Source organism: Strix aluco, chromosome 15, assembly GCF_031877795.1.
Source record: "Strix aluco isolate bStrAlu1 chromosome 15, bStrAlu1.hap1, whole genome shotgun sequence".
Classification (NCBI taxonomy): domain Eukaryota; kingdom Metazoa; phylum Chordata; class Aves; order Strigiformes; family Strigidae; genus Strix; species Strix aluco.
In genome coordinates this window covers 10530850-10553087 of record NC_133945.1, presented here as the reverse complement: position 1 = coordinate 10553087, position 22238 = coordinate 10530850, and the positions used below count along the sequence as shown (strand labels likewise).

At 49.3% G+C, this 22238-nt stretch overlaps 1 protein-coding gene across 6 annotated transcripts in view; it reads left to right on the top strand.

Annotated features, from left to right (window-relative positions):
• Positions 1-18828, top strand: part of ELFN1 (extracellular leucine rich repeat and fibronectin type III domain containing 1) — a 109564-nt gene extending 90736 nt beyond the window's left edge. For 4 of the 6 annotated variants that reach the window (XM_074840908.1, XM_074840904.1, XM_074840907.1 and 1 more), the window contains one exon: positions 15189-18828. In XM_074840908.1, the coding sequence (XP_074697009.1) occupies positions 15616-18006 (2391 nt within the window). In that variant the 5' untranslated portion in view covers positions 15189-15615 and the 3' untranslated portion in view covers positions 18007-18828. The remainder of the gene's footprint in view (positions 1-15188) is intronic. The other 2 variants (XM_074840905.1, XM_074840909.1) reach the window with 1 other exon arrangement.
• The last annotated feature ends 3410 nt before the right edge of the window (positions 18829-22238 follow it).

Sequence of the window (22238 nt, the reverse complement as noted above, 5' to 3'; positions counted from 1 at the left end):
TATGAGGACCTGAGGACTGATTTAATACAAGCATGATGTTATAGGGCAGAGAGATTTGTGCTCTGGCACATGCCCTGGTGCCCAGGCGGTGGCTGTCCCTCCTCCTCCTCCATCATATCAGCACTGCCACAAACGTATCACCCCTGTCCTCCCATATATCCCCCATCTCCACCCCACCAAGGAAGGCACAGATGCATTCACTGAAAAGCAGTGCAGAAAAGCACACGTCCCTCTTTGTGGCCCCATTCAGCTGAGGGTATTAGCAGCCAGCTCCTCTTTACAAATAGAAAACTAATACATAGCACTATCATGCCAGCAAGGAAATTACAGGGTCCTGCGACCCAGCCGTTGCATTAGTGTCTTAAGGAAGAGAGTGGGTGACACCTGGCCATCCACAAAAACCAGCCCACCCTATGTGGTCCAACAACCCTGTGAGAAGCTGACTCTCCCATACCATACACCCTCTTCCAGCCATATAACTCACACAAAAGAAATGCAGACATATGCACACACATACGTATGTATTTGCATAGATCTGGAAAATAAAGATTACAGCGTGCCACACTAATGGATCCCAGCACTATAATAGCTCCATTATAAATGGCAATGTCTTGGAGCATTACTGCTAAAGACTCTACCTTTTAGTGTTGAAACTTTTAATTGATTTTAAAATACACAATCAATCACAGTTAATCAAGGAATCATGAAGACGCTATCGTACACAAATACACAAAGACAGCACATAAACCACAATTAATGACCACTTAAACAATGGTAGGAATGAAAAGAGGATTATTTATTAGTGTTTATGAACAGTAATTGATAAAGTAATGAAGCAGTAGCATCGGGGTGTGTTAGAAGCCAAAGTTTGCGATATTTAACACCAAGTGGCCATAAGAGACTTCTCAGTGAATGAGTCAATGACACATTTTAGAGCAATCTTTCCAAAGGAAGGAGATACCATTTCTTACTCCTCCAAACACTACCATCACCCCGCAGTCACTGGGAGAGGTGAGCCATCCTAAAGGAAGGTGGGGACCAAGCTGAGAGCAATTTCTGGGTTCTTACCACAAACTCGGTCTCTGTCCTAGGGCTGGGCTGCAAACCTGTCAGGCACAGTCTTGCTCCATAGCAGGGGGACCTGTAGCCCCCTGCCAAAAATACTTCCAGGCTGCCTTTAGCCAAATGTCCATCTAACCTGCCAGGGAGGCTGTGTCTCCTCCTGAGGACTATATCACCATACACCAATGCAGCTGGATGACTCTGGCTTTAATATTAAGGAGAGTAGCTAAAATCCAGCCTTGGAGAGCCAATGCCTCATGTCTCAGAGTGGCACACAGCCTGATGGGCCAGAAAAGAGTGAACAAAGCAAGGGCTGGAGGTTATGTGCCTGAGCCAAGGACATTGAGCTTGGGCTGGGCAGAAGAGGTGAATTCCATGGAGGCATCTTGGAGGCCCCTAAGGTCTGTCCTTGACCACAGCACGAGGTGGTCTGTCTAGGATTTAGTACAAAAGACTGTTTTGCCTAAGCTGGCTTTATTCACACCCTTGTAGCAAGCCCAGAGCCATGCACTACTGAGGCACACACCAATACAATCCTACCCATGTTGCCTGCAGACCCATTTTGCTCTTTGCTGTGCTGGATCGAGATCTTCCCGTGCCTCGTTGCAATGCCTGCTGTCCCCAGGGACAGGCAGAGGCAGAGTGATGTGGCATTCCACCAGCAAGCAGTGGCAGAGCCCTGCTCCCTCCTGTAATACAGCCCTCACCTAGCTGCCATGCACGCAACAGTTTGCAGCTTTGCAACTGGACCCATTTCGTTTCTCTAAATTAATAAGCAGCACCCAGGACCCCACTCTTAGCTGCCTGGCACATGGTGCAATGGAGAGGCAGTGATGAAGTGACTCCTGGTAAGGAGGAGGGGAAAGTCCAGAGGAAACTTTGTTCTGTTGCACCATTCCCTTGAAGGCAAGTGCCGTCTAACCCCAAAACACCACCAGCATGTCACCCTAGTTGGTGTCCCTGCAGAAAGTGGGAGACTGAGCAAGTCCCTTGATCCACCCTGGGGATACACTTGTGCACAGACATTTCTCTATCAAGATGGAGGTCTCATGCTTGACCAGGGACAGCTTTTAGCACTGGACTTAAACTCCTATTAGTCATCTCAGATCCCATCCATATCATCAAGGCTTGGTGCTAGAGGCCTGAGAAGGAGCTGACAGCAGGTCAGACCCCATTGCCACATTTTCCCTGGGGTTTTGGAGTGGGGCTGAGGATGCTGCAGTCCCTCACTTCAAGCTCTGCACACTAGCAGCCTCCTTCCCTACAGTGCTTGTGCTCACTCCCATGGATCAATGTCTTCCTCTCCTTCTCCATCTTTTTTATTGCCTTGCAAGTTGGCCCCAGGATGTTTTATCACACCACAGCACATAATACAAATGAAAAACAAAGGGAAAAAGTTTGAATCATTTTTTTAATATATTCATCCCTGTGCAGGGGAACAATGATCCATCTGATTAAATCCACATGCTAGAGTTTATTAAACCAGGTTGGCCTCTCGCTTTCTCTCTCCTTTAGGCAGGGACAAGCTCATTAAAATGAACATGCTCTGCTCCCTCCCCGTTGCAATCGCACTTCACAGCGTCTCTGTGCTGCCACTATCTTGTAGGCATCGCCAGGAGCTGATGAATAGGGCTCTGCAATTCAGTTTTCTCTGGCAGCAGCACAGCAGCTGAGCCTTGGTGTGGCTTTTTGGCAAAGGGTACAAGATGCCTTCAGCCTACCAGTGCCTCACAGCTGCTGTGAACATGCATGTGAGAGGATGTAATCTGAGAGGATGTAAGAAAAAGCCCATTAAAATTGGAGGGAGTTGGGAGGGCAGGGACTGACCACCTGCCCCAGCACCTGATGTCTCATTTACCTCCTCACAGTCTCTGTTTCTCATCTGTAAAATGAGTTTGATGGTCACTGCTTCCCCATTAGGATAATTAATGGCTATAAAGTGCTTTGGACTAAGAATAAACCCATCAGTAACATCAAGGTGACAAGTGGGTATCTAAGACAGTCCTCAGGACCAGGTCCCTGTGCAGGCTTCTGAATCTGCTGGTAACTGCCCACTCTGCAACGCCCACTCTCCTTGGGCTACCCCCAGGAGGGTCCCCAGCCCACCCAGACACCCTTGCTGGGGAGGCATTTACGACAGGTCAATATTTTCTGCAGCTCCTCTTCCTCCTCAGCAGCCCTTCAGATGCAACCTAAGTCTGTTACACCCTGGCAATAACAGTGGCTTAGGCCATATAATCCCTCCTTTACTTGACTTTGGGTTATTTTGAGCAGGAGATTAAAGGAGATTATCTGCATCACCTGAGATGCTGCACTTTCTATCTCTGCCCTCTTCCCTCCATCCCCAGGGCTCACCCAGTTCCAGACAACAAAACCCCTCCCTCCTTCCCCCGTTCTCCACCACACCCTTGTCTTGGGGCAGCTACCTGACTGCAGGGCACTGCCATGTGGTGGTCCATCAGCAGACTCATTTCCTGGACCCAGCTTCTCACCTAGCCACCCACGTATCCTGCACACCTGCATCCTGAGCCATGTCCAGAGATGCTCCACAGCAGGGGAAAGAGAAAGGAGGGCACCCTGGCATGCTGTAGCACTAATTGGGATTAGCTGTGCAGTGGGCTTCTCCTTGAGAAGGAGGTGGTGGCATTGAGGATAAAGTCCTCTTCTAGGCACCAGGAGCTTGTGTCAGGGTGAGCTGGGTTCAAGAGCAGCTTCTTGTCTCCACAGTCAGAGGACGGAGAAGGATTGCCTGTTTGGAGCATCCCACACTACATATATAAAATAGAATCACAATACCACAGGAAAAGCACTGAAAACTGTGTTTCATGCCCAAGGAGGAATCCTTATTGCTTGGCAGCACTCAGCTACAGGCATCACCCAGACAGGGCAGGGAGCTCCTTCCCATGTTCTGGAGACTACATGCTGCTCTCCAGTTCACTTCAGCTTGGATTTAGCAAAGCACTTAAGTGGTGGTTTGAATTCCTCCCAAAGCCTTGCTGAAATTAGCAGCTTTGTTGAATCAAGGTCTAAACAGGCAGAGCTACTAGCAGTGACCAGGAAAGTTATTTCTCCTTCCTGAGGGAGAGATGGTGAAACATCCCAGGGGTAGGGAGCAGCTACTGAGAAGCAATAGTTCCCCTGGAAAACAAACACTCACACATGGCATCTCACCAGCGCATGTGTGACCTGTGCACACGTTCATGGCAAGCTCACACCTTCATGGTCTGTTTTTCCTCATTTCAGACTACACCAGGCTAGAATCCATCTGCCACCCTGGAAATTAATAGCAATCATTAAACAAAAAGAGCTGGCAAAAAGAAGCCTGAGGTGAAAAGCAGCTATTTCTGCCAGAAAAAAATTAAAACTATTTAGACATACAGAAAGTCATTTATTACTGTGAAGTCCTCCCTCCACCTGGGGTTTAAATCTCATTACAGTTTGTCCAAAACAGATGTTACCCTTTTAGCAGTAGATTATTAACGATAAACTCCATTCCTCCAGAGAGGGTGGGTGTTCTGGGTTCACTTGCTTTTTCAAGCTGGGTAACCTCTACAGGAAATGTTTATGAAAAGGACAGGCAAATCCAAATCCTGGCATAGTTCCCTGCTTCTATTGTCTTGGACTCCAAAGTTTTTCTTTCCACTCTCCATATCTTTTGCAGGTCTCTGGACAAGCAGGGAAATACAGCAGCCCAGAGAGTGGCCACAGACATGCTGAGCCGCAGATATGATGAGAAAGGGCTTTCGTGTGCTGCAAGTGCACACTAACACACCAAGAGCTAATACTGCTGCTTTTCCACCAGCAGTTTGGCATTAACCATGTGTCATGACAAAACCAGTTTCTCTTGGATGAAGCCTGGCATGTGCCTGACCCATTTTGTCAGGCTTCTCTGCCTCTACCCACACATTTTTGGGTAGAAGGCCATTTGGTTGGGTTTTAGACTTGCTGGCACCACAGAGACCCAATGGTCCCTCATACCTGTGTCTGAGCATCCTCTATGGGCAAAGATGGGCATTGCTTATTCCCACATGTGCATGCGCATACTTCAGTGAGAAATCAGCTAGCCTTGACAGAAACACTGACTGCCACCCAGTTTAACCAGCCAAGCCTGTAGTACAGCCATATCTTTTTTCTGTTTAGATTTAACATAGTAAAGGTACTGGCTCAGGTATCTAGGAGCCACATTAACCATGCTGTAAACACAATCAGATGAGACATTAATATCAGCTCCACACAAATATGGCCATCTGACTGCCTGGCCACCTCCCTGACCATTTTAGGTAGAAGGAAGCACATCCCCAGTACTCTCCAGAGACCCTACTAAATAGATGTTCTCACAATGCCTCTCAGAGCATGCCTGGGAAGCCAGCAAGAATCAGCTATTTTGGGACTGTTGATGGTGAAGCCAGTACTGGCATCTCAGGGCGCTCTCAGAAAACACTTTTTGCTATCAGTACAATTTTTTATGCCCCTCGAGGGAAGCAGCAAGAACTCTACTGCTGGCCATGTATGTCTGCAAGTACTTGTTGCTGGAGGAGAGTCATTCTCTCAGCACAGCATGTCTCAGGCCTTCAGACTTTATGGCTCATAACCAAACCCTTCACGGAGCTGTGAGAGACCCAAGGGGAGCCCCAAGTAAGCAGCATATGCACTTCCCTACCAGTGTGGAGTATCCTTGGGATGAGTCCATTGCATGTCCATTCATGTTGTGTCAAAGGCATGGCAGAATAACTGCAGAGGTTGCACTGCTGGAAGAAAAAGGCTGTAAGTTCATGGCTGAAATTAAGCTGTTAAACAGCAGCTGAGATGAATAAACACCCACAACCATCTTATGGGCTCTGTCCTCTGTCAGAGGGTACAGTCCCTGCTATCTCACATCGCTCCACAACCTCATGTGCTAATGTGCACCAGCCCTTCATCCTCCTACCCCCATCCTAGACCCAGCTGGAGCAAAGACCTGAAACATCCAGGCCCACCAAACCACCAGCACCAGGCTGGGATCACTGTCCCACATCCCTCAGCTCCTCCTAGCACTGCAGGGACCTGGAAGGTGCAGTGGGGCTGAACACCCTCCCTTCATGGGGACCAACAAACTACAGTGCTTGTGGCATGGATATTTGTAGGATGGGTGTTTGACCCAGGAGGAGTGTCCTATAAAATTTTAGCTGGATGGATGGATGAGTGCATATTTTCACTGCTGAAACAAGAGACCCACAGCCTGTTAAAGTGTTTTTCTGTAGAAACACAGCATCTGTTTGGATTAAGAGCTCAGGACATAGACAGGGTTGAAAATGTTGCAGAGGACCTATCTTGACCTAGGGAAGGAGAAGAGGGTCCCTCCTCTAAAAGCCAACAAACCTGAGCTCCTCCAGTAGAGCCATGTACAGGAACGGGGCCATGCTGGGTAAGCTGTGCATGGAAGGTGGTCATGCTTGGTTTCCTCTGCAATGCTGTTATCCTGAATAAACATTAGATTGGTTTTGGAGAGCTGCCCAGATGATCATTAACCTTCTTCTGGCCCATGACAGGAAGCCAGCCTGCAGCACTGAGCTAAAATTAGGCCTGTAGGGCACTGGGGCTTGCCAGATATTGCTATATCTAGGCAGAAACCCCCTTCAAAAAGCAGACAACCAGAGGGTTCAACCTTAAGCTTGGCTCCTCAGCTCTAGAGAATAAGAGTTAAATCATTAAAATCACAAAATAATTCAGGTTGGGAGAGATGTCTGGAAGTCTTCTCCAACCAGAGAAGCAGGACCAACTTCAAGGGTGAACAACTCAGTAAGAGGTTAGCAAAAGTGTTTGCCTACAGCTCAGCCATGGTGATTGCTGTGTGCAGGACACTTGCTGATGAAAAGGTGAATTCCTTTTTGCCTACCTGGAGATTACAGCAGACCATTGCCATGAAGTCCTACATGTGCTGTATATTTTCTTGTCCATCTGCCACCACTCAGCAGTACAGTCCACCTAGAAACTGCAGCTGAGGTAGGCACTGGCCAGAGACCCACATTTTCTGGCTCGTGACCCCCCCTTCACAAGGGAAGAGCGGGACAGAGAGAAGAGTGCTTTTGAAAATATGACCATAAAAAAAAAAAAATCAGAGCAAAACACTTGTGCCTCGGAAAGTAATTTGTAACAAAGCTAACCATTTCATGGATCCACCACCAGATTTCAGTCTGTATAAAAGTGGGCTTTCCTATCTGGGATGCAAAGGGTTACACGGGCCTCCTGCAAAAATAAATTAATGAATGAAAGCAGTAAAACCCTCTTCCAAATAGCAGCAAAGATCTGAGCGAGGATGACAATGAAGCAGAGACAAGGCACAGTTCAGATTGTCAGTGCTGAGGAACACCAGCAGCTTCGCTTCCCTGCGCGGGGCTGGCTCCCTCCATTGTATCGGTGCTGGAAAAACATGCTTTGATCTTCAGCACTATTTACAGGGGGAAAACAGGAGTCCTGCTTCCACACCAGACCTCTGCTTTTCTCCAGCCTAACATCAGCATAACCATCCTATAATGGAGCTGTGATTCTGGCTGATTATTTCTAAGGAAGAACTCCATCAAGTAAATGCTGAGAGGCTTTCTCCCATGGAAACACACTTTTCTTATTACTACTGTTGTACCTGATCAGAGCTCTTAGTTCTCTACATCCTCTAAAATCTTTTTCCTCTTCACCTTCCTCTAACTCTGCCCCTCTAATTGCACTCCTTGGCTCTTTGAGGGCTCAACTGTCACAGGCTGGAGCTGACATTTCATATCTGCCCATGCTGGTATTTCAGAAGGCTGGTTTAATGCGCAGGTAGCCCAGCTGGGCTTAAGAGGATGTTCACCAGGAAGATCATTTATGCATTTACTTAAACTCAGCAGAGAATTTTGCTCAGTGGCCCACAGCAGTGCGCAATAGGGTTGTCATCTCGATAGACCCTGGAAGCTATGCAGCATGAGATGGATGTAAATGACTTCAGACTGCAGCTGAGTGAAAAGCAGAATATCTGTATTTCCTGAAATCCTAAGAGCTAACCTGTCTTGAAAACATTGTCATTTTAACCCAGAATTTATTGTGCCATAGAACTAAAAGGTTCTTTAAAGTGTTTACACAAACAAGTTTCTTTTGGCCATTCCCAGGCTGCAGTGCTGGCCTCAGCCTGGCTGGTGGAGGCACAATGGCTTTGACCTAGGGCTCCCATCAGACACTCCAGCATCCACAAGTTTACAGCTAAATTGGCCTAAATCTCAACTTCCAAGATCACAGATTTTCAGCCAGAGGTTTAATTTTGCAGAAAATACATTTTACACCAGAAAACCATTTCACTGGAGAATTCCTCATGCAACCAGCTGCCGAGGAAGCTGTCTCCTAAGGAAATCTATGTCAGGCAGCAGCAAGAGCTGGCTGTTCAAAGGCAGGAGTCAGGGGTGACCCCAGCACAGGGCGTTCTCTCCCCACCCAGGGTGGCATCTCCCAGCACATGAACACAGCAGGCAAGGTGCTGGTAACAGGGTCCATAGTCCCAGGCAAGTCCAGAGATGACCCATATCCAGGGTCCATCAAGGAGTCGAGTCAGGAGCAAAAGGAGATGGGGCCAGGGGCAACACTGGACACAAGTTGCAGTGCATGTCTGAGGGGTCCATCAAGGAGAACGGCCACCTACCACCACACAGACCTGAGGTCTATCCTGGAGGCAGGACCACAAGCAGGACTGGAGACAATCACACCACCAGCAGAGCTCAGGAGAGGACTAGAGGCCCAGGGCTGAGCTTATATGAACCTTTTGAGCCCGTGGGCGGAGGGTGTGGGTGGAAGTCCCAGCTGAGGCTGATCAGGGTCATTAGTGTCTTCAGGGCCTTGACAACCAGATGCATTTCAGGCTCCTCAGACAGAAAGTGCCCCATGCCTCCTGCAAAGAGACTGCAAAATGATCCAGCAGCCAGAGACTCTGTGGACACCAAAGAGCCATCAGTGTCTTGATTTCTAATGACTTGTATTCCCCTTGATATGAACAACCCAAAGAGAGAAACATTGGCCCTGGCACCATATAGAGCCCATGAGGGTTGATACAGTGGTAACAGTGTATAGAGACCAAGTGTGTAATTTCTGTTTGTTTCTTCCAGCCTACCCCAGAAAAGTGATCTCTTCCCCATCCCTCCCACCTGGCTACTTGTCATCTAGTTTGTGACCTCCCGAGGTTTCAGTAAAAGCTATCCTGTATGCGATGCTGGGCACTTCTCTCTCAGCCCCCCTTTACATCTTTGCTTCATTTCTTCTTCATCTCTCTTCAAATCTCCGTGGAAAACATATCTCTTCTCCCTTGCCTATTTTTCTTAAATAACAAATAATAGCAGGAGAGAGAGTAGAATTGACTGGAGAACTCTATTATCTAACATTGCGAGGCATTTGGGAATAAGGTTGTGATGCACAAAATGCTGCCTAAACCCTGTCTGTGGAGCCAATATTAGTACCAGGACCTCTAGATATAAAATGAACTTGAATTTTACAGTCCTGGGCATCTTTATTATTCAGTGTGGTTGTGATTCTGACCAACATCACCCGTCAGGAGGCATGTAGCAAACACTAGGAATATGAATGAGCAGAAAAAAACCTGCCTGGAAGCCTCCTTTCCCCACCTGACATATACATGATGGACGTCAAGCCATTTAGGGGAGACTTCATCACTGATAAATGTTTTCTCTGCCATCTTGCAGAGATTATTTTATGCATAATGAAGGCCCAAAGTTAATTTTAAGATTTGGTGCCTGTTAGCCGAATTTTCCCTCTCCACCTCTTTGGGTGACTAAACATTTAGCATTTGTAATGTATTGCTCCCATTTTGCTCTGGCTCTCTTTGTAGTGGGGCTCCTTCATTTATAGATAAAATGGCCCAAGCAGCTGTGAAAGAGGGTCTAAGAGAAGCTGAAACACGGCCAGCTGGAGATGGAGCAGCTAGGGTGAATGAAGATACAGAGATGCAGAAATGCCAAGGAGAGGAGCGCTGTTGTGTGTATATGCACGCACGCGCGCGTGCATGTTAATCTGGCTCCTTGCCCTCACTCAGTAAATCTAATCCACAGTTTGAAATAACTCATTCAGTAGAATAACAAAATTAGGAATTGAGTGCCAGGACAGCATATTTTATATGTGCTGCCCAGCTCGCTCTCCCTCTACCTACCCAGCCCCCACGGCTGCTTTGTTTGCTTCCTTGCAGCTGCTGCTCTGGTTTAATTTACTGAGATGCCATTAGTCAGGAGATGGAAGCAAGAACTTACCAGCCAGCCTGCACTGGTTTTTGGAGCCTCAGCTTTGCCTTTTCCTTTCCATCTCTCTTGCTGTGGGTTTTCAGCCAGGACAAGGTTGCTGCTGCTCATCCAGTGCAGGCTGCAGCCTCGTGCACATCACGAAATCACAGTAGTCCTCCTTTGCTGCTGGTTGTTGATGGGGACCAGGGCTGGAGAAGCAGGGACAGGTATGAGGGGAGGACATTGAAGGTCAGAGCAGAGGATTAGCAGGGTGAAACACGGATCCGGACTCCAGCAGGGATACTGGAGATCAGAGGCAACACGTAAGAGCAGCAAGGAGTGAGGAAGTTGTCATTGTCCCTTTGCTGGCCTCTGTAAGCCACATGAGCCCGACATCTTCTGAGTTGGTCAAACCATACTGCCTTATGAAAGCAGAAGGAAAGGGAAATACAGCACTGTCTGTAGTGCACAGGTAGCTCTGTGTAGGAATATTTCCTGCCGGGTGCTGGGTGGGTACCATGGCATCCCCATGGACACGGCCTGTTGTCGTTGTCAGCATGGTGCCACCATTCAAGATAGCTCTGAATTGAGATGAAATTAATCATTTCAAATCATTGCTATTGTTATTGCACACTGTCTTAATTCCTCTATTTTTCTTCTTTCTCAATCAGTGAAGGAGAACCCCAAATCTCCTGGTTGTTTTTCACATTAGAGTTGTAGGTGGTTTGTTTCCAGGTTCTCCCAGGCAGCTCTGCAGAGGGTCAGAGGACTGGGAAAAGTGGTGTGCAATTGGGTTACCAGGAGAATAAAACCAGGACAGCTAGGCAAAGACAAATCAGTCAGGCAGGAGGGTTAAAACACTAGCTTTTGTTACTGCTTTTTATCCAGTCTGTGGGGAAGAGGCAGGAGGGGTCTCTTCTCTGCTCTCCAGATCCATGTCCCAGCTGCAGGAGGTCAGGGACAGCAAAGGCTCCTTGGCTGCAAGAATCAAGCCTGTGATTTCAGAAGCAGAAATGAATAGAAAAGAGAGATTGAAGGGAAGAAGGGGGGAAGAAAAGGGAAGAAGGAAAAACCTCCTGCATGTTTGTTATCTGCTGTTACAGAGTTAGGAACCACTGCGAGTGCCCCTGCTCCCACCCTGCCTTGCAAGATGCTCAGTGTTTGGCTGATGTTGCAGCGCGCACACACAGACACACACCCACACACACCCGCCTTGGCATGATGCTGGGAAGGAGGCTTTCAGAAACCAACAAGATGAACAATTATGCCTTCTGTGCAAAGCAACAAGACCCACATCTCCACTCCCCAGTCATGTCCCGGCAATCTAATAAAAAGGGAGATTAGCCCCTCTTTCCTCTCTTACATCTCCTTAATGCTGTCATTTTATTCACACTTTGCAAAGCAAATAAACCAGCAAATTGCTTGCTTTAATGAGCTGAAATTAAACTCAGGCTGCTGATAAAATGCCTTTTTTCCTTTCTGTTGTTGGGAAGGACTCATCTGATAGGCAATGTACAGGAAAGAAGAGAAAACACACAGCAGGAGCCTTATTGAACATGTTTGAGTCATTTACCGTTGCTCTTCTTCATCACCGACACCTCCAATTAGATGAGGGAGTCACATGGATGACGAGAAGGCTATAGGGGAACAGCCTGGCAAGGTCCATGGAAGGTCTGTCTCCACTCTTCACTCACAGGATGGTCCCGCTCCGCTAGCGAATGCCCTCTGACACAGGCTGCAGCCCACAGCCTCCCCAGGGAGGAGTGACAAGAAACCTTCCTCTGCAAGAAAAAGGCTGGTTTGGCTCTGCAGAGCAATCACAAACATAAGCTTGCCCAGAAGGATGGCTGGGTCAAAATGGGAGTTAGAGGAGACAGAATAAGTGCTTGCTAAAGAGAATATGCCAAGATGCATCACTCCCTGATGCCTGTGCTGTCTCAACTGGGCAGGACTTCCCCTGCCTGCGGGAGATGCCCGTAATGCACAAACCCATGAAGGAGGACAGGGAGATGCTTGCACCAAGGGCAAGCACTGCAGGGCAGCAGGCAAGGAAAGCATCCTCTGTGCCATCCCAAAGGGACAACTGGGGCAAGCCATTGCTTATGGCTCTGCAGGTCAGGACTACCCTTCTCTCACACCCTTAGGGGCAATGTGCACTCCCACTGGAGGCAGTCTGAGGAGCTGAAGACCAGGCTGGTGCCTGTGGCAGAGGAGAGTGGGCACATCTATAGTTCAGCTTGCAGCTAGAGGGAGAGAAATTCTCCACCTGAAGCACAACACATCTGCTGGGATTTTCATCCCAACAAGAGGAGCTCAGGGCACTTTCCTTAAGTCTCCCACAGCCCCATGAAGTGCCATCATTATCTCACAGTACCGGAGAGGAGACTGCAGTGCAGAGAGGTTAATTGAGTTGCCCAGAGCCGGGAGGGACGTAGCAGCACATGTCTTTCAGCCTGGCACTGCAGCCCATGCCTCCCTGTCAGCTGGGGAGGTGGTAAGGGGGGTCACTTACCTGCAGTGCCTTAAGGAGCACAGTCTCTCTTCCCTTCTTCACTGGCTCCAAGGGCTTGGCTATGCCAAAATGGGCTGCCAGGTCCTGGCAATGCATCCCAGGGCAGGGACAGCACATCCTTGCAAATGTGCTCCTGCCAGTGCAGCAGGTACTGTTCCCCAAAATGGGGTTACTCACAGTATCAGTGTCACTGTGGTGATAGAAGGGCTTCAGCTGGAATAGCAATGTAAAAGCATGCTAAAGTCCAGGTTTCTACCCCCAGGAAGGAGGAGACCTGAGATTCAGCTGCCTTGCCCTCGGCATTCCTTCCACCCAAGCCCCACTTCTTGTAAACTTCTGAAAACCTGGTTTTGTTGAGTTTTCTGCCAAATGTAGCTGGGATAGGACAGCACCAGGCACTGGGGAGGCAAAGAGAGGCCTGCAAGTACCCATGCAGGGCCCCACAGAAACATCTTAGGGCCAGTACATCTCACCCACATGCAACTGCACAACCACTGCAGACAGTACCGTCTGCAAGAAGGGTGTACTGCACACCCTGCCCTCCGTGGGGGCTCTGAATGTCTGGCTGTTGTTTTCCCCCACAGCTGCCCCTAGCAGCTGGTGGGGCATCTGCTGGAGGACAAGGTGGCCGGACAGTCTCATGTGCAGAGAGCTGACACGAGAGCAGATCTTGTTATTCATGTAATGGAAACCCAACTGTGCCACCAGGGAATAGATTCATTGTTCACAATCCAGAAAGAACAAATAAACTGTTTTACTGCATATTATTACTGGCCTGTTTACTGAGGCATAAACTGTGAATGGTTAACAGGGATCTCTGCAGTGAAACATGGTCTGCTTCATTGCCTGGTATCATGGGTAGAAAAGAACCTGGTTTCTTCAGAACAAGGGCAAGGGTATGGCATCTGCCTCTAAATGCCCCTTGACAATCAGCCTCATGTGATTTTCAGGTATGCAGCACCAAGCACATTCCCTTCACTGCCTGGGCACTGGGAAATGGTTTGGAAACAAATTTCTGGATTTATAGCATCTTGCAGATGCAACAAAAGACAATTTAGATGTAAGATGTAAGATGTGCCCTCGTCTCCTTCACGGATGCCCAAGAAACCTCCAGTTCCTACCAGCTGTGTTTGAAGGAGTGCTGGTGGTGTCTTTCTAGTCTGCCCTGGGACAAGGGCAGAGCTCCAGTTCCCAACAAAAGTCCCAAGAAGGATTTTTCTAGATAGGCCATGAAGTTTTCTCTCCATTTGTGGGCAACTCCATTTCTGCCACAACACCTCACTGTATCTGTCCTACCAGCCCAGAGAGATGTTTGGCAGCAGAGATGTCCATGGATGATATTTTCAACATCTTGTGGAAAAGCATGACCCAGGAGATGCTGGTGCTCATGCAGTTCCCTCCTCTCCACTTTTGCTTTCCTGTTTCCCTAAGAAATTACAAAAGGAAGTTGTGTCCATGGATATGTATGTTTAGTCAAAAATGCAGGAAAAAGTAATGGAAAATGTGAGCCAGGAATGAGAGTTTTTCTGTGAGAGGTGAGGCTGCTGGCAGCCCCATATGTTTGTGTCTAGTGAAGACTCTTCCTGGCCTTCAAACAGCTGTTTCTGGCTGGGGAGGAAAGGTCTTATCCCATCTTCTGCAAATACTCTTGTCATGCCACTGAGTGCTTGAGGATTTTCCCCACCTCTGCATCATTTCATGCAGGAGGGAGAGAGAGGCTTTGGAGACAGGCAGCAAGCCCCAACCACAGACAATGACATCAGGTGGTGGACAATCATGCTAGTGTGTTTTGCAGTCAAAAAGTGCCCTGAAACTACTGCTCAGATTCCCAGAAACAGGACAGTCACTTGATGCTGGGCTTTATTCTAGATGCCACACAGCAGTGCAGTCAGAGAGACACGGTGTCCTCAACTGGCATCCCTTTCTGTGGGCACTGCTGCTGCACACACCAGCATGTGAGACAGTTAGGATTCCCCTCAGCAAAACACTGCAGCATCAAATCTACATCAGAGTGAGTTGTCTAGTCTTCATCTGCTCTCAGCGGAGAGGAACAGACACTTCTGGGGCATCACTCCTCTCCTCCTAAGGTAGACACCTAAATAGGTCAGACGAACAGTGCCCTGGATGTGTGCTGGTCTCTCAACTACCTGTAATGTGATGCTGGACAACAGGCTCAGAGGATGACCTCCATGGTCAGTGACCACCTTACCCCATGTTGCCAAATGCCATTGGTGGCAGCACCCCAATAAACCAAAGGCTCCTTGAAAGGTGGTAGCCAGAGTTAGAAGGCAACTGCCTAACATTAAGAGGGTAATTGGATGCATCGACAACACCTCTAAATGCTGTCTTTCCTTTGTGTTTAGTTTGTGCTTGTGTTTTGTTTCAAGCAGGTGAGCCGAGGGACCAAGCAGGGACAGCCAGACCCCTGGAGACACATGGAGATGGGGACGAGTGTCGTGATGGGCAGCACAAAGAAAACGAGGAGATGTACTATAAAAAGTGAGAGGAAGGCTTGCCTCTAAGCCAGAGGGACTCCACACAGGCACCTAACTTCATGACTCCCTCCCCAAGATGTCAGAGACCTGGTGATGTGGGACCAGCCACCCAGGCCTTGGTAGTAGCCCCTGGCCGGTGGCTGCCGAGTACCGTGGGCACCAAGGTCCGCTTTCCCCACGGACGCTTCTCCCCCATCTCCAAGCCATGAGGAGAAGGGAGAAGCAAGCGAAGCTGCTGAAGAAGCACTAGCCCACATCTTCCCGGCCCCCGGCCCGCTTCCGGCAGACCAGGAACCCCTTCTCTGTGCCGCCCTTCCAGATGGCAGGTCGCCGGTGGGCCGCGACGTCAGCCCTCTGCATGTGCGTGGCAGCCGTCTCTCTCCTGCACACTGGTGGGGTGCGGGCAGACTGCTGGCTCATCGAGGGGGACAAGGGCTTCGTCTGGTTGGCCATCTGCAGCCAAAACCAGCCCCCCTATGAGTCCATCCCCCAGCAAATCAACAGCACCATCGTGGACTTGCGGCTGAACGACAACAAGATCAAGAGCGTGCAGTACGCCTCGCTCAGCCGCTTCGGCAACCTGACATACCTCAACCTGACAAAGAACGAGATCTCCTACATTGAGGATGGTGCCTTTTCAGGACAGTTCAACCTCCAGGTGCTGCAGCTGGGTTACAACCGACTGAGGAACCTCACCGAAGGCATCCTCCGGGGCCTGGGGAAGCTGGAGTACCTCTATCTCCAGGCCAACCTCATCGAGTCCGTCACCCCCAATGCCTTCTGGGAGTGCCCCAACATAGTGAACATTGACCTGTCCATGAACAGGATCCAGAGACTTGACAGCAACACTTTCCGGGGCCTAAACAAGCTCTCTGTCTGTGAACTGTACAGTAACCCCTTCTACTGCTCCTGTGAGCTCCTTGGCTTCCTGCAATGGCTGGAGGCTTTCACCAACATGACACGCACGTATGACCGGATGCAGTGCGACTCCCCACCCGACTACATGGGCTACTACTTGTTAGGCCAAGGCCGAACTGGCTACCGCAATGCTCTGAGCATGCTCTCTTCCCTTTGCACTGGTGGCTCCTACACTGTGATCCCTCGTTTTATCCCTCCCAGGTACCAGGTGACCACGGTGCCCTCCGAAAGCCCCTGCTCCGAGGAGGAGTGCTCCTCTGGCGATGGCACGACCCCACAGTTCTCCCTTTTCACACCCATTGGTGAAACGGAGGTGCGCCCCAACATACAGGTGAAGCACCTCAACCACAACTCAGCCGTCCTCACCGTGCAGATCCCCTACCCCTTCAGCAAGATGTACATCCTCTCCCAGTTTGAAAATGGCTTCTCCTCCATGATCACCAAGCTCAGGAAGAAGGAGGAGAACATCACCGTGAGCAACCTAGTAGCACAAAGAGATTACACCTACTGTGTAGTCTCTGTCCACCAATACTCCAAGTACAACCACACCTGCGTCACCATCACACCCACCAGACCAAACCGCAAGGAGCCGGTGCCCACCCCTTCCACTGCCACTCATTATATCATGACAATCTTGGGCTGTCTCTTTGGCATGGTGATTGTCCTGGGTGTTGTGTATTACTGTCTCCGGAAGAGGCGCCAGCAGGAGGAGAAGCACAAAAAGGCTGCCGGCAGCATGAAGAAGACCATCATCGAGCTGAAATATGGGCCAGAAATGGAGACCACCAGCATCACCCAGTTGTCCCAGGGACAGATGCTGGGCGGGGAGACAGTGACCCGCATCCCCTACCTGCCTTCTGCTGGTGAGGTCGAGCAGTACAAGCTGATTGACAGCAGTGAGACCCCCAAGGCCACCAAGGGCAACTACATAGAGGTGAGGACAGGTGAGCAACCAGAGAGGCGAGACTGCGAGCTGTCCCTGCCGCCGGACACCCAGAGCTCTGTGGCTGAGATATCCACCATTGCCAAGGAGGTGGACAAGGTGAACCAGATCATCAACAACTGCATTGATGCCTTGAAATCTGAGTCCACCTCCTTCCAAGGGGTGAAATCAGGGGCGGTCTCCACAGTGGAGCCTCAGCTGGTGCTCTTATCAGAGCAGATCCCCAGCAAGCATGGATTCCTCTCCCCCGTCTACAAGGAAAGCTACAACCACCCTCTCCAGCGGCACCACAGCATGGAGGCAGCCCCCAAACGCTCCAGCACCTCTTCCAGTGGCTCCATACGGAGCCCCAGGTCCTACCGCTCCGAGGGATCGGGCCACAAATCAGAAGCCAAATACATCGAGAAGACATCCCCCACCACTGACACCATCCTCACTGTGACACCGGCCGCAGCCATCCTGCGGGCAGAGGCGGAGAAGATCCGTCAGTACAGCGAACACCGGCACTCGTACCCCAGCTCACACCAAGGGGAGCAGCATGACAGCATGGCGGGGCGAAAGCCCTCCATCCTGGAGCCTCTGACCCGTCCTCGCCCCAGAGACCTGGCCTATTCCCAGCTCTCGCCTCAATATCACAACCTGAGCTACACCTCCAGCCCAGAGTACACCTGCAAACCATCGCACAGCATCTGGGAGCGCTTCAAACTCAACCGCAAGCGGCACAAAGACGAGGAGGAGTATATGGCAGCCGGCCATGCCCTACGCAAAAAGGTCCAGTTTGCCAAAGACGAGGATCTTCACGACATCTTAGACTACTGGAAGGGTGTCTCTGCCCAGCAAAAGTCCTGAGTCCTCACACAACTCGTGACTTAACACACTAACTGGACCAAAAGAAATCCGCAGCAGCTATTTTTATTCAGACTGTCTTTGAAACAAAATAAAATTAAAAAAAAAAAAGAACCAATAAAAATAAAAGAGAGAACACATTATGAAAAATCTATAAATATTCTATATAATATATAAAGTGAGATATTAAAATGTCCTCACATTAGTGAGACACGCACCAAATTTGAACACAAACTTTACAAAACGAACAAACTGTGGAGTGAAAAAAAAAAAGTTTTGTTTCATTTTGATTTTTTTTTAAAAAAATAAGAAAAAAGAAAAAATTGAATATAAAAAGAAAGTGAAAGAGCGGGCAGAGAGCTGAGGTCTGGCGTTTCCCAATATTGCATTGCATGAGTCCCTATTCCGTGATTTTGTGGATTCTTTGTGAACAGTTTGTGTTCTTCCTTCCTTCCTTCCCTTCCAAAATCAACAGCAACAAAAACAGCAACAAAAACCAAAAAGAGAACAGAAGGAGATCCATCCTTTGGGCTGTTTTTGCAAACGGAGTCTTCCAGTTTAGACTTTCACCCGGTTGAAGGCCCGTTCACATTTTCACTCACTGAGAGGTTTTACCACACATTGCATTGTAAACCGAAGTCGTTAATTGTACAGAGAAAATTTCTATATTTGCAATGTTTGCTGTATAATGAGAAAGAGAGAGGAGAAAAAAAAAACAATACTACATCTACTAAAAATATATATATATATATATCTATATTCACCTGTTTGTACCAGGTTTTAATCATGGATTTTAGAGAAAGAGATGGTGTTTGGTTTGAAAGACTTTTTTGTTGATTGGTTGGTGGTTGGTTGGTTGATGGGATATTTTTTGGAGGGGGGGAGTGTTTGGGTTTCTAAGTGTTTGGTTTTGATTTTTCCCAGCAATTGTCTGTGTCCAAGTTCTCACCCCTTCCAAGTATATTGAGGAAAAAAACACGTATCCAGAAAAGCAGAATCCCCCACCTTATTCCAGGTGGGAGACCATCACCACCAGGAAGAGGGAAGGGGATGAGGAGTGAAGGGCTCATGGTTGAGCAGTTACAACCATGCAAAGGGATTTCTTCTGCCAACTAAAAGGTATCGGTTTCTCCCCCCAAACAGACATATCAGGAGAGTGGTGGCCCTTGGGCCAGCCACTGAGGGGTGGGTTATCCCCTTACCTTTCAAGATGGGGAGCCGGTGTTAGATAAGTTAGAGAAGAAAGCCTCTTCCTGCTCTCCAGAGAAGGACATCGCTGAGGGATGGTTTTTGCTGAGGGAGAAGACACTAAGCATTTACAGCTTGCCCATATTGAGAGCTATTACAGTAGGCACAGGCCCTGGCCCAGGAATCCTGCCCCTCACTCCTGGGACTCCCACCACTGGATGTCCGGCAGCTCTCCCATGGATAACACCAAATGCAACCCCTGGCTCAGGCAGGTGGTGCAGCACCTCCTATCTACAGCCCTAGTGCTGCCCACAGGCCAGTTTGACTCCCATTTCACATGAGTGGCTTTGGAGATGGACACCCTGGGAAGCCCCTGAACAGCCCTTGGGACTCCAAGACTGGAAGGGAAGGGGATGGTCCTGTTTTCATGTCTCATTTCCACCCAACAGCCACAGGCCCCTCAACCATTGCTCTCCAATGCCTGTCCAAGACTCAATAGCTTTTTGCCCCATCTCTAAAACACAGATGATGCCCTGGGGTGAGGAGGAGGAGGGAGGCGTTGAGTCTGTGAAGGCAATTTCAGGCCATGCTGGTGGCTGAAGGACACAATTTTACACTGATTAGCTCCAGCTGAGTCACAAGCCCCCATAACTCACCTCATGACCGACACGAAGCAGGGACCACATGAAGATCAGGGAGTTGCTCTCCTCTCCTGGTGAGCGTGTGGGAGCCCAGTGAGCCAGCACAGCAAGGTGATAAGCTCCCCAAATGCAGCCCTTTGGGGCTCTGATGCCTGCTGGAGTTCTTCCCTTGCATCCTGCTCATAAGTCTCTTTGGATGGACATCCTGAGTCCTGATGGATGAGCACTAGGGCCCAGGAGCAAACCATATCCCATCTTGTTATTTCAGTATTTCAAAGCGATTTTGACAGGTATTCTTGCAAAAGGTTATGTTTGTTCAGAAAGGAGCTGAGCCAGGAAGACACAGAGCAGGCTGGGAAGCGCACAAGTTCATTCCCCATGGTTATTTGTGTAGACAACAAACCATTAGCAGAGTTTCATAATAAAAGACACGCCATTTCCCTAGGAACATACTCACTCTGCATGAGCAAAGGCACGTTCCTCCACCTCCTCCAGGTGCCCCAGATCCTGCCCACAGCACGCAGCTTCCTAGGGTTGTGTCTTGCTCACCAGTCAGAGCAGGACCTGGAAAGGGGAGCTGAGGATCACCCCTCTTTTGTTTCATGACATCATGGCGGGTTCCTCCCCAAATCTCAGCTGTAGTACCTGGACTAAAGCAAACCCTTCAGCTGAAACCACCTTCCCTTGCAAACCCTGAATGCCTCCTGGAGAAATAGGAGTTGGTCAGCAAGGTTGGATAGGGGAAATGGTAGCAGGGCCTCCTGGCACTGTATCATGGTCTCAGGGGATTCCTCAGCAAGAGGCTGGGATGGTCAGAGGTGGTGGTAGTTCATGAGTTAATTTGGGCTCAGATGCTCCAGCAACAGCAGTCACTGATAGATACCAAAAGACATTCCTCAGTCACTCCTCCCATTGAGACCAGTTCCTACACCAGTTTGGAAATGACATCATGACCATGATCCCCAGCATCCAGGAACAATAGCACAACCAGCAGGGCATAACGCCTTGCTGTGGAGGCAGCAGCACATCAGCAGCAAGTTCATCTCTTTACCTGGGGCGAGTAATTTTGCTCCTCTCTGCCTCTCTTTTCTCCTCTGCAAAATGCTTCCTTGTGGTGTTGAGGGCGTAGGCTGGTTGGGGAGGCTCAATTAATTAATTGCCTGTCTGTGAAGCCCGTTTAGCTCCTAGAATAAAAGCTGCTATAGAAATGCAAAGTTGTTAGTGGTATAAAACAGCAGGGGCAGATGAAATCAAAGCCTGATTCTGTTTTCACACCAGGATTTCACTGGTCATAAACCAACAGAGATCGACACAGGAAATGTGATACAACAGTGCTGGCCTTTTTAAATTAAACACTTCCCAGATGCAAACTCTCTGCAATTGGAGAAAAGGAGGGTTAGAAAAGGTCTAGAGCCCTCCATCTCCAAGGTATGCACGTGCAGCACCCTGTACCCCATAGCTGGTGGGGCCTTGCTATGGGTCTCAGAGAGCTCCAGATGGCTCCTTGGGTGATGAAGCAACGGCCGTGACACCTTCCAGCCTCCTTGCCTTCCCCCCAAGATAGGGTGCAGTCCTGGCAGCTGTGGTCCATGCCCTTTGGCATGAGATGCCACAAGATGAGCTGAGAAAAACCCAGGCAAGAAAAGGGAAGAAGTCCCACTGTCTCCAAAGCCACCACCCCATGCATGGACCTCCTGGGGTGCCTCTACACAGGGCCTGGTGAGCTCTGGCCACAGCATTTTCCATCCCCCTGAGGCAGGTGCTTTACAGACCCCTCAGAGGGCAGAGGGAGAATTTCACCACCTGCGACCTGTTGGGTGTTTTTCTTCTTTATTTTGGCTCCTGTTCAACCACCAAAGCTCTCAAGGTGCTTCTGCAAAGGGAAATGATATCTTGTCCAGCCAGACAGTTCCTATTGCCCCAAACCCATCCAAAGAAAGAGGGCTCCATGCCAAGCAGAAAGGAGGGGGTGTGGAAAGACATGTCTGAGTGAAGAGGAGGGGAGGCCAGGGGAAAGGTATCTCCTTTGTTTTGTCCCACCTCAAGGGGCAATGGAGACCAGTGAACTGGGAGCCAGCACAGAAAGCCACTGCCAGTGCCGAGAACCCAGAGGTTCACATACCCTCCTCCTGCAGCAGCTTGGGCTCTGCCACTGGAGAGAGTGAACAAAGGGAAGGGAAAAGAAAGGGAGGCAAAGGGATGAAAGGCAGGGAGAGGCATGCGATGCAGAGGCAAGGGAAGGCAGAGGTGGTGGAAGCAGCTGTGCCCAGCACGGGACAGGCAGCAGCCCCTAGACAGGCCAGCGAAGGCATCGAGCAAAGCTGCTCCAAGAGATATTTTTCTTTTAAGAGAGCAGTTTTTTCCCTGTGGCAATGAAACAGAGAAAAGGAGCAGAGGGACCCATCA